We start from the raw sequence: 12,875 nt of genomic DNA, 5'->3' as shown, positions 1-12,875 counted from the left end.
TTCTGTGATCTGGTTCTATTCTAGGGAGAAATAACAAGACCCAGTTTTGATTTGTACTCTTTACTGGCAGATTAAGTACATACAGTATGTAATACTTAACCTATGCTGGCTGACACTTTTAGATCCCGGTGAATCTGTAGCATTGCCGTATCAAGCAGAGGATGGATGCTCTGAAGACATTGCAGTCAGTCGGTTTTGTCAGCTTCCATCTCTCATGCTCTTCCATTGCTCTCAACTCCTCATCTGTAAGACCAGAAAATCAGCAGGGGGCGCCTGTGTGACAGATAAACCATTGTCAAAATGATAATGCCTGGAACAAGGAGAACTATGTTTAAATTTTACAACTGGAGGCAGGATTGGTATATTTAAAAAGGAACGGAAATGAAAAGTTAATATAAGCTTCATCATACTGATATAAGAAATTTTCTAAATTTTATTCATTAAAAATTCTGTACAGTTTCTGAAATAATCAAGTTTATCTTCACTAGCTATCTGTTTCTTTTCATTATGTCTTCATACAGGAGTTGGGTGTCAGATTTTTATTGATAGTTCGATCCAATATACCTTTTAGGGGGGCTCCCTTTCCTAGCAGATGTGTTAGACCTCACTCAAATAACTAACTCCAGCACAAACAATATGCAACAAAATAACTGACTTTTGCACAAACCCTGCATGTAGGGAAAAAATATTTCTGGTGATTTTAAAAGAGTGAGCTCTAATACATCTTCTAGGCAAAACAAGACCCCCCAAAGGCTGTATTAGACATTCAAAATCAGACTCCCTACTCCTGCATGAAGAGAAACAAATGCTTAGAGGAGAAGAGTGAAGAGCAACTGGTCTGAATTTCTAATTAATTATATTTAAAAAATGTTGTATTTTAGTATGATGAAGTATATATTAATTTTTCTCTTTTTCAATAGGGGGAAATTCTGGCAGAGCTGCACCAGACTGTGAATCTGCAGCAACAGAGGTGTCTGAATTTATCTCAATATTTTCTGCTACAAACTCCGATCAAATCTGCTCGGGTTTTTTATGCTTATTTATTATTACATTTTCCCAAAAATTTGCTTTGCGGGAAAAAACGATTTTTTTTTCATCTGATTTTCTCAGATTTTTCAAAAATCATTGGGACTTTTCCCATTGACTTATATGCAACCTCGACAGGTCTGAGATGCCGGATTTTCAGATTCTGACTTTTCCATCCTCGGGGTTTAATAAATCCCGAAAAATTCGTGATTTTTTAAAAGTCCATTTTATAAAAAAAAAATCTTCAATTTTTCGTGATTTTTGCATTCGGAGTTTAGTAAATAACCCCCTAGGTCTTGGCTAAGTACCTGCAAAAAGAAAAAATATAAAACTTAATTCTATTATACAGACATAAATAAGGCACTGATGCTAATGTAGGTGTTTTATGGTGATACTTATAAAGATCAGGCTTTTCCAGCACAGGTCTGGGATACGTTATCAGGAAACCCGTTATCCAGAAAGCTCCGAATTACGGAAAGACTTTCTCCCATAGACTCCATTTTTATCCAAATAATCCAAATTTTTAAAAATGATTTCCTTTTTCTCTGTAATAATAAAAAAGTACTTGATCCCAACTAAGTTCAAATCAATCCTTATAGTAAGCGAAACCAGCCTGTTGAATTTATTTAATGTTTACATGATTTTCTAGTAGACTTAAGGCATGAAGGTCCAAATTATAGAAAGATACATTATCCAGAAAACCCCAAGTCCCGAGCATTATGGATAACAGGTCCCACACCTGTATAATGTATATGCCACCATACAGCTGCTTGCCCAACTGCTTTTGTAAAACGTGGATGTCAGGTGTTGTGGAATAGCATTTGATCAGCGAGGAATGCTGGGTGCGACTGAACACTGTGTGCAGAAAATGACTGTGACATTATGATTGCCGTCCACCTCTGCACACCCAGTCCCACCTCAATGGATGCAGCTCTGCCACCTCAATTTGAAATTTTATATAATGTAGACTGACAACTCATAATTGGACATTTTTGAATAGCAGCTGTTCATTTGCATAGCATCTATCTAGTTATTAGGGCCTCATTTACACTAGTAAGCAGACAAATGCTTTTATTAATCGGAAGATGAATAGGGCCAGGTCTGATTAAATAATAAAAACTTACAGGTGTGTCAGGGAAAGTGAGCAACAAACATAGCATTTTAATTGTCAAGCTTGAAAGAGGCTTCAGCCTCGTGCTTTTAAATGGTCATGGAACTTCTAGGTAACTTATAATATACTTCTATTTTACAATAGGGGGTTCTTTATTCACTATATATTTTATATAAGTATATACACATATAAATATATGATAAAGCAGCAACATCTTTTTTAACACCTGTTTGGTATAACATTATCCTAAAACCTATCCAGTTGGGGAGAAAACAGATTTTTTTATTGGACCTTACCATTTAAACTACTGGCATTGCTTATGGGAATGTAAGCTCTTTTGGACAAGGGACACACCGCATGTATCGGCTGCTCTTTTTTAACTAATCTATTGTGTTCATTGCATACACCCATCATTAAACAGCACTGCAGATATGTCAGTGCTTTTCTGCCCAATAACGCTTTCACATGTGTGAAATTTATTCCTATGAAATAGGATTTTCTTACCTGAAAGGTAAGAACAGAGCAAACAAAAGTACAGACCCCTTTAGAGACTTAGGTAAACCCCCATCCAGGGATAATATACAGTAAACCCTCTATAATTTGGTGAATTCGATAATGGCTCTGAAATGTAATGAGATATACTGTTACATAGTATCTTAGGTTGAAATTCAAATGTATTTCTATTTTATACTATACCTGTTTATGGTTAACAAATGTTAAACAACATTTTAAAATAAAAACCTAAAAAATAATAGGATTTCCTTCAGGGGGGAAAGAATAGAAAAGTTTTGAATCCCAAATGTTTTTTATTGTAATACTGGAACTTTCTTTTCCGCCTTCCCAATTCTGTATACAAATAAAATTTGAGAAGTTGAGAAGAGATTGAGAAGTGGAGGTATCAGGGAGAAGCTTAGCATGCCACACATAGTATCCCTCCACTTTTTTCACCCTATAGAGAACAAAATAAATACATAGTTACTGAAATAAAGTGTCAAGTGTTTTAACAGGCAGAGGATAAATGAGGCCACTCCCCTTTAGACCTTACAATAAAAACTTTGTGACTGTGCAATTCATGGAAGGTATTTGATTTTATTCTGGTGTTGGGAAAAAAATGATCCTTTGCTTTCACTTGTTTTGCAGTGTGTATAGAAGAGATGTTGCTTAGAATTCAGGTAACAATTGACTGCAGAAAATTTTCAGGTGGGAGCTGAAATGAACTAATATCACTAAGTGTAGCATCTTACTGAAGATCAACCTATTCATGACAATGTATTAAGGCTTGCATTGGGGTGGGAAGTATTAAAAAAACGTTTTGTGTTGCTGGGAATTAAATTTACAAACAATTTCTTGGAACTAGCTGGAAAAGTCAGGGTGGGGCAATTGCACCCTTGCTGGAATAGCTTCAATACTGTATATGTATACTGTATATATTTATATAGTGAATAAAGTACCCCCTCTTGTAAATTATATATTTATATAGTGAATAAAGTACCCCCTCTTGTAAATTATAAGGATATTATAAGTTACCGAGGAGTTTCATGACCATATTTTGCAACTGGGGGTACTTTATTTAATATAGTACACAATTTTCATTGAGTCATGTGACAGAAATGACATCAGAACTCACCGTTTATAACTGATGACATCAGAACTCACTGTTTATTAGGATACAATGTACAGGATATTCATGGCTTTTGTGTATTATAAACACATATACAGACATATTGAAAAGATATATTATTCATCAAGTTCACAGTAGAAGTATTTTGTAGATTTAGTAAACATCCACCCACTATCCTTTCCTACCAGCATTGGACTGGGGGGCCGAGGGCCGGATTTACATAGCAGGCACCCCTAGGCCCGCTGCTGTTCATCTCCCCCATCCCCTCCCTTTGTGCAAATGCGCAAATTGTCAGCATCGGGTCTGGAGTACTGGGGATTGGTGCACAGGAAATCTTGAAAAAGATAGTATCTCCTGTGAATCTCCAGTGCTTCCAAACAAATGAGGGTGTGGTTGGGTGGCATACCGCCCCCTTTAATTCTGCTGCCCTAGGCCAGGTCCTTTGTGGCCTTTCCACAAATCCAAGCCTGCCAGGCCCCACCGGGTCTGCAGCCTCAGGGGCCCCCCAGTCGCAAAGTCCTCTCTGCCTGCATACCTTTTTGGGCGCGACTTGGGTCAGGGAGTGAGGTAAGAAGAGGGAGTGCAGGGGCCCAAAAGAGCCGGGGCCCACTGGGTTTTTTCCCGGTGTCCTGCCGGCCCAGTCCAACCCTGTTTCCTACCTTGACTATCTCACACACTTTTAGAGTGCTATGACAGAAACGAGGCTCAAGCTAAACAAATGAAAGCCCTCATATACAGGGTCCCTATCCCCAACTTCCACTAAGGTCTCTGGCCTACCTTAGGGACCTGGTTTGTACTTAGGGCTGCCACCTGGCTGGTATTTTTTTGGCTAGTAAAAATGATGTTTGATCCCAATGTTATTAATAGGAAAAAAAAGATAAATATATAGGAAAGCCGGGATTATTTTTTGTACTTAATGAGAACTCCTGTCTCAGGTTCCTACAGAAGATACTTCTTTTGCTAAAAGACATTACATATATACATTTCTTTCAAGTGATTCACATTGAACTCTATGGGAGGAGGATGGACAACACATTTTATCTAGGGATGCACCGAATCCACTATTTTGGATTCGGCTGAACCCCCCGAAACGTTCATGAATTATACCGAACCGAATCCAAATCCTAATTTGGGAAAACATTTTTTACTTCCTTATTTTGTGTCACGGCATATGCAAATTAGGATTCGGATTCGGTTCGGCCGGGTAGAAGGATTCGGCCGAATCCGACTCAAGCTTAAAAAAGGCCGAAACCTGGTTGAATCCCGAACCGAATCCTGGATTCTGTGCATCCCTAATTTTAAAGAGCACTAAAAAGTATGAAATCTTCCTTGTGCTCCAAAGGCCTAAAGCAGGGGTCCCCAATCACCGGGCCGTGGCCCACAACCTGGCTGTGGACAGTTCTGCACTGGGCCACCGAGCCTAGCCCGCAACTAACACTGGCGGTGCCTGAATTGGATGCACAGTTGCCGCTGACCTCCCCGACCACCTCCCAACAGTGTCGGAGTGGACCACCGGGATACCAGGAAAACTCCCGGTGGGCCCCAGGTGTCATGCTAAACAGTTGGCCTATTTCATGGCCATTCCCTATTTCTATGAAGCTTAATAGATGGAATAATAGTTTATAGTATGTAAAGACTAGAGGCTAGAAGAATAGAGGTTGAGTGAGGAGAGGAAGAATAATAGTACTGAAATAGTACTGGGTGGGCCTCTGGTGTCCCAGTCTGACACTGCCTCCCGACCCTGGTCCCTGCAAAAACTTTTTCATTAACACCAGTCCAAGCCAAAAAAGGTTGGGGACCACTGGCCTAAGGCATGTGCTTGAGGGGTTTTATACATAACACTGGTGTAGGACAAAAAGAGGGTTGTTTTTATTAGGGTGAATGCTGCTCAGCCCCAGCTAGACAGGCTTTCTAAAGGTGAAGTGTAAATATATAATCATGCTTATTCATCATTTTATAGCCGAAGTGGGAAAAAACATTGGCGCCCACTTATTCCCACACCAATGACATCTGTCAGATCTGTCACATAGTCCCCGCCCACTTTCAAACGCGAGGAGGCGGGAACCTCTGAAGCCACAGTGTGCGCGCGCATCGATCCCACACACGCACACAGCTCTACCAATACGCTTCTTTGCGTCTCCTCCTATCTCACCTTCCAGCGCTCGCTCCCGTCTCCAGGACCGGCACAGTATCTGTGAGCAAAGGGGGCGGAGCCGTGACGTGGGCGCGCCGGGCCGGATTACTCACTGCTGAAGGATAGCCCGAGCGGCCACAATACACCCAGGCAGCTCTTCCACCACGGCCCAGGACAGAGTGGGAAGTGTCATCGTTTCTCCCTTGCGTCTTGTCTACCTGCGGTGTCGTGAAAGATGCCTGCCGTGTCCAAGGGGGATGGAATGCGGGGCCTGGCCGTGTTCATATCAGACATCAGAAACTGTGAGTAGTGAGCGGGGCGCAGTGCCTGGGGAGGGAGGGGGTATAATCATTAGTGGCACGTCACAGGGCAAGGACAAATAGCAAAGGTCACTAGTGGTTTATTCCCATGGGAGAGATGATTGTTGGACAGGGGTCAGTGCTATGGTATGTTCCTAGCAGGCGGCAATTAAAGGGGAAATATGCCAAAAATGCTATTGATTTGCATGAAGAAAAGGGCAGAAAATTTCTTGTTCTATTTATTATAAATGTTCAATGGGCAATTGCAATTGAAGGCTGTGTTTGTTTATATCTCTCTGTCCTCTGGTTCTGACTCCAGAAGTCAATTCCCCCCCAGGTCATGTTAATCAGCTGACTTCTGCTACATTGTTTCAAGAGCAGGAGCCAGCAGTGCAGGGAATAGAAACTGTCAGATTATGGGTTCATTTGCAGTTATATATATACAAATATGATCAGTTCTGATATTTTCTTTGGAGTGGATTATCACTTTTACTAAATGTTTGGCCCTAGGCTACTTCTCACCTCCAGGCTTTGGCTCCACCCCTGCTTCCCAGTAAAGACTAACAGGAGATCAGGGCTGGATTAAGGGCATTTACTGCCTAACAGGGGCCCCTTGTCTATTCTTTTTAGGGACTGCATCTACTGCTGAACTACAGCATCCCACTGACTGACGACCAAAGGTTCTTGCACACATTCCATGGGTTAATTGTAATGTGTATATGGCACATACTGTGTAAGAGGAGCCAGTATATACTTTAGAAGAGGAATGAATGGGAACCTGGTTGACAGACTGTCTGGGAAAGGGGCAAAGGCCAAATACACAGTACAAAGGGAAATAAGATTGTGTAAGGTTATTAAGTATGTCATCTTAAATGGGTGGTTCACCTTTAAGATGGCCAATTCTAAGCAACGTTTTCAATTGGTATTCATTATTTAGCTCTTGTAGTTTTTTAAATATATGTGTGTCTGACTCTTTCCAGCTTTCAAATGGGGGGGGGGGGGGTCACTGACCCCATCACTGACCCCATCACTGACCCCATCTAAAAGTGAATGCTCTGTAAGGCTACACATGTATTTTTTTTTTCTACTTTTCATTACCCCTGTTTCTATTCAGACCAACTCCTACTCATATTCCAGTCTCAATATGTATGCTCCTGTTCAAATGCATGGTTGCTGGGGTTATTTAAACCCTAGCAACCAGATTGCTGACATTGCTAACTTGAGAGGTGCTGAATAAAAAGCTAAATAACTATGTAATTACGAGCTGCTAATCCATAGGAGGCTCCCGATGTGGGTCTCCAAAGCTAACATGGATTCTTGTTATTCAAATCAGTGCATGGTTGCTAGGGTAATTTGGACCCTAGCAACCAGATGGTTGAAGTTACAAACTAGAGAGCTGCGGAATAAAAAGCGAAAGAACTCAAAACCACAAATAATAGAAAATGAAAACCAATTGCAATTTATTTCAGAATATCACTCTCTACATCATACTAAAAGTTAGGGCAAGGCCAGACATGGGTTTTTTTTGTTGCGTTTTTAAAAAAGCTCAGTCGGGCGTAAATACGCCACTGAAACCAAACGCGACTGTCAACATGCGTTTTTCAGCATGTAGGTTTCTTTTCCCAACATGCACTTCTCATTGTTCGTGTTCCCCATAATTCCGCTGGATGGAAATAGAAAATAGAAAAGCTATTTAGAAACAGAAAACTATTTACGTGCAAAATGGAGCACGAATGATTGTCAATACGCGACATAATTACGTCACAGGCCGTAAAAAAGTATATGCGTCATTTATCTCGCGAGAATTTGGACGCCATATTTAAAATACGCTGCGTATTTACATAAAGTGTGGTTTCAAACTTGCACATCCCATAGAGTCTATCGATTAGTTTCTTGACATATTGGCGTTTCTGCTTAAAAACACCAATACTGGCATCCCTTGGCGGATTTCGCCTTGCAAGCCCCTGTGAGAATTGCCATAGTGCTTTTCCATTAGTTTCAGTGGTAGTGCCGTTTATGCGTATTTATGATCGACTGAGCTTTTTTAAAAAGCACAACGTAAAAACGCCACGTCTGGCCTTGCCCTTAACCTGCTCTGAGTCTGCTTCCTCTGTTTGTTACAGTTCTGCTACAGTCCGAAAACCACCTGGCAGGTTCATTGTCTCCTAATAAATCCTGATCCTTTTTGTGCCCAGTACAGTGAATGTTCAGCTAGTCTTATCAGTAACTGGACCATGGATCTTACAGTCTAATTCTCCTGTCACGCTAATGCACACAGTAGAATCCGTTTTCTTTAGCAGGCTGACCAATAACACAACAGCTTTTGTAGACAAAAAAAAGCGACAATCGAGATTTACAGCGTCAGCTAGCAATTATTGACCATGCATGTATTTTTCTTACTTCAGCACTCATTTAAATGCAGTCAGCTTTCGACCCACAGAGTCAAACTGCAAATTTGTACAGGCATGGGATCTCTTATCCAGAAACCTAACATTCATAAAGCTCCAAATTACAGAAAGGCAATCTCCCATAGAGTCAATTTCAAGCAAATAAATGCAAGTTTTTAAATAAAAATCCTATTTCTCTGTAATAAAACAGTACCTTGTAGTTGATGGCAACTAAACTGCACAAATCTGTATTGTTGGCAAAGCAATCCTATTGGCTTTATTTATTGTGTAATTGTTTTCAGAAGACAAGGTTTGGGGATCCAAATTACGGAAAGATCTCTTAACAAGAAAAATAATTTGTTAAAAGGGGTGGTTCACCTTTCAATGTTATAGAACGACCAATTCGAAGCAACTTTTCAATTGGTTTTCATTAATTTTTTTTTATAGTTATTTGTCTTTTTCTTCTGATACTTTGCAGCTTTCAAATGGGCGTCACTGTCCCCTTCTAAAAAAAAACAAATGCTCTGTAAGGCTACAAATGTATTGTTATTGCTACATTTTATTACTGATCCTTCTATTCAGACCCTCTCCTGTTCATATTCCAGTCTCTTATTCAAATCAATGCATGGTTGCTAGGGTAATTTGGACCCTAGCTACCAGATTACTTAAAATGCAAATTGAAGAGCTGCTGAATAAAAAGCTAAATAACTCAAAAACCACAAATAATAAAAAATGAAAACCAATTGCAAATTGTCTCAGAATACCAATCTCTACATCATCACTAAAAGTTATCTCAAAGGTGAACAACCCCTTTAAGTTAACTTTTGTATATTATAGAATGGACAGTTCTAAGCAGCTTTTCAGTTGGTTGTCATTTATTTTTTTTGTAGTTTTTGCCTTAAGGTGGCCATAGACGTAACAATTACGATATTTCTTGGAAAAGAGCTTTCCAAGAAAGATCGTTTGTTTCAATATACACAGGTATTGTTATTGCTACTATCTATTACTCATCTTTCTATTTAGGTCCTCTCCTATTCATATCACAGTCTCTTATTCAAAAAAAAATGCACGGTTGCTAGAGTCATTTGGACCATAGCAACCAGATTGCTGAAATTGCAAACCAGAGAGCTGCTGAATAAAAAGCCAAATAACCTTAAAACCACAAATAATAGAAAATGAAAACCAATTGCAAATTGACTCAGAGCATCACTCTTCTACGTTGAACAACCCCTGTAAGAATGATTTAAGAAGAGGTACTAATAGCAGTGTATCCCTATACTCATCAGCCACATTATTTTATACTACACAGACTGTACCCTATGCCTTTAATCCTCTATAGATGAACGGGTCTGTTCCTGGACAGAGACAGGTGTGGAACATTTTATCTAAAGTGCTCAGGGACCTGAATCATCATACCTTATGTCTACTAGTTTTTGCCTTTCCCTATTTCAGATCTTTTTTTAGAATGGGTTTCTGGATAACGCATCCCATACCTGTAATGGGCTATACACTAACAAGGTTCTATTGTCCATATTCCCAAAAATAGTTGGAAAGGGCACATTGTTTGTTGAAACTTTTGGACACTTTTAACAGGTGCTACTTTTGCAGGCCTGTGCCATACTTCTGTCATTTTTATCTGCCAGCAATAGGGACCAGCAGGTGGATGGCAACAATGCAGAGATATCTCCTATAGTTTTACTATAAACATTTCCATTTAGTTTAAATGATGGTTTATGTTTTTAAGAGGAGATATATTATCGTATGACCTGGGCTTCTGTGGTTGTTTTTAACTAGGTAGGATGCTCCTCCTCCGTTTAATACATTTATTTTCTTTTGGAGAGGGACAGAGAAGGGGTACCTGTTTGTGTTCTCTTTTTTTAAATGGTATCAATATGAAAAATGAACTGTATCAGATAAGCCTTGCATATAAACTGGGTAACATTAGGAAAGAGAAATTTGAAGGTAAGGATGTTGAATGAGTCAGACTCGTATGTGGTCTGTAGAACCAGGTCATGAAAGGCATTCAAAATAGGCCCTGGCATTTTAAGTACACAAATGCCCAAACAGCCCCCCCACCAGCCCAATAAATAGTGACTTTGGCATCTTACAGCAGCCCCTCTGGCATTTGCCAGAATCCACAGATTGCCAGCATGGGCCTACAAAAATGGAATTTGAGCAGACATGCATAGGTATGGGACCTGTTATCCAGAATGCTTGGGACCTGAGGTTTTCCGGATAACAGATCTTTCTGTAATTTGGATCTTCATACCTTACGTCTGCTAGAAAACCATGTAAACATTAAATAAATCCAATATTCTGGGTTTGCTTCCAATAAGGATTAATTATATCTTAGTTGGGATCTAGTTCAAGGTACTATTATATGAGAGAAAAAGGAAATCATTTTTAAAAATGTGGATTATTTGGATAAGGAGTCTATGGGAGACAATCTTTTTGTAATTCGAAGGTTTCTAGATAACGGATCCCATACCTGTACATCCGAAGCTTTGTAGCAAATTCTGCCACGTTTATTTTGCACCACTCTCTCTTCCTTTCCCTAATTCAGAAGCAGATTATCAGCATTTGTCATTGCAACTTTTCTGAACCAGGGAGTGGGACACTGGCGGTTGTAACTCTGTAACAGCTGGAATGAAGAAGATTGCTTATCTGTGCATTCGTTCATAGACGTCATAGAGTAAAATAACGACAGTTATAAACACATTGGCCACATACTAAATTCAACTATCACGTTAACAGCTTGTCTTTAATCTTTCACAAACTCTGAAACCTGCCTTAAAGGTTGTTTACCTTTAGAGTAACTTTTAATATGATGTAGAGAGTGATATTATGAGACAATTTGCAATAGGTTTTCATTTTGTATTATTTGGGGTTTTTGTGTTGTTTAGCTTTTTATTCAGTAGCTCTCCAGTTTGCAATTTCAGCCATCTGGTTGCTAGGGTCCAAATTCGCTTAGCAACCATGCATTGGTTTGAATAAGGGGTTGGAATATGAATAGAAGAGGGCCTAAATAGAAAGATCAGTAATAAAAATAATAAATTTGTCGTAGCCTTACAGAGAATTTGTTTTTTAGATGGAGTCAGGGACGTCCATGTGAAAGCTGGAAAGCGTTAGAAGATGAAGGCAAATAATTATGTAAACTATAAAAAGAAATGAATTAAGACCAATTGAAACGTTGCTTAGAATTACTCATTCTATAACATATAACAATTTAACTTAAAGGTGAACCACCCCTTTAAATGAGGGATGGTAAAGGTGTAATTGTCTCAGAATATCTTTGTTTACATCGTACTTAAAGTAAATTTTTATGTGAATCCTCCCCTTTTAATTGCAAATTTGATTCGTTTCAATTCTTCCGAGTTTTAAAAATTACATTTTAATAATATATTTCAATTGGTTGAATTTCGAACTTATGGGAGTATAGGGGAGTTTTAAAAAAACTCAAATGAATTCGACCCTTGATAAATGTGTCCCTACGTGTTCTTAGGAAGAGAAATGTCCACTGAATGCTGCTCTGCTGACTACTGACCGAAATGCATACATTTGTATTTTCACTGCTAGATTTGCTCCGTATATGCACTGACAGACCGGTGCATTGAGTACATGGAAGTCAGTGGAGTGGTTGTCATGTGACCAGTGGTTCCACCTGCACCAGTGCTACATGTAAATGGTTAGTGGTAGAGGGTTACAGTTCCTCTATCTGTGGGCCCTCCCCCATGATCACGGGATCTGCTCCCCCTATAGTTATGCGATTTGGGGCAATCTTCTTAGCTGTAAGTGGTACTTCCATATGGATACCTGCCCTTAGATACTCATGGAGTTGGAGATTTCCTTCCCACAATGAAATTTGCTAAAGTGATAGTAAAAGCTTTACACAAATAAGGTCCATGTTATGCTACTGTGCACATCTGAGCACTTCCACCCAAAAGTTGAAAATGGCGTTTGACTGAATGAAGAACTGACACAGGTTTATAAATATGTCCATTCGTTAGAAATGCCCTTGACTATCGGTGAAATTTTCAGGTAAGCTGTAATAAATGAGGAAAATATCATTGCTGGGAATCTTTCAGGATTCCAAGGTCCGTCATTTGATAAATCATATGGTTTCTCTCTTAAAGAAGAAGGAAAGCAAAGGAAGCAGATTATTGCTAATAGATTAGCTACAAAAGTGCAAGCTAGAACACTATATTCATTCTGCAGAATGCTTTACCATACCTGAGTAAACAGCTCTAGAAGTTCCATATGTTTGTTTAGGATAGCAGCTGCAATATTAGCCTGGCGT

At 39.4% G+C, this 12,875-nt stretch overlaps 1 protein-coding gene across 4 annotated transcripts in view; it reads left to right on the top strand.

Annotated features, from left to right (window-relative positions):
• Window positions 1-5,932: 5,932 nt before the first annotated feature.
• Window positions 5,933-12,875, top strand: part of ap2a2.L (adaptor related protein complex 2 subunit alpha 2 L homeolog) — a 65,742-nt gene continuing 58,799 nt past the window's right edge. For 3 of the 4 annotated variants that reach the window (XM_018256921.2, XM_041589407.1, XM_041589406.1), the window contains exon 1: window positions 5,939-6,194. In XM_018256921.2, coding sequence (XP_018112410.1) covers window positions 6,128-6,194 — 67 coding nt within the window. In that variant the 5' untranslated portion in view covers window positions 5,939-6,127. 4 annotated transcript variants of the gene reach the window in all.

The sequence above is a fragment of the Xenopus laevis genome, chromosome 4L (assembly GCF_017654675.1).
Source record: "Xenopus laevis strain J_2021 chromosome 4L, Xenopus_laevis_v10.1, whole genome shotgun sequence".
In the NCBI taxonomy this organism is placed as follows: domain Eukaryota; kingdom Metazoa; phylum Chordata; class Amphibia; order Anura; family Pipidae; genus Xenopus; species Xenopus laevis.
Note: the sequence above shows the minus strand (reverse complement) of the source record. Positions and strands in the feature narration are given on the sequence as shown.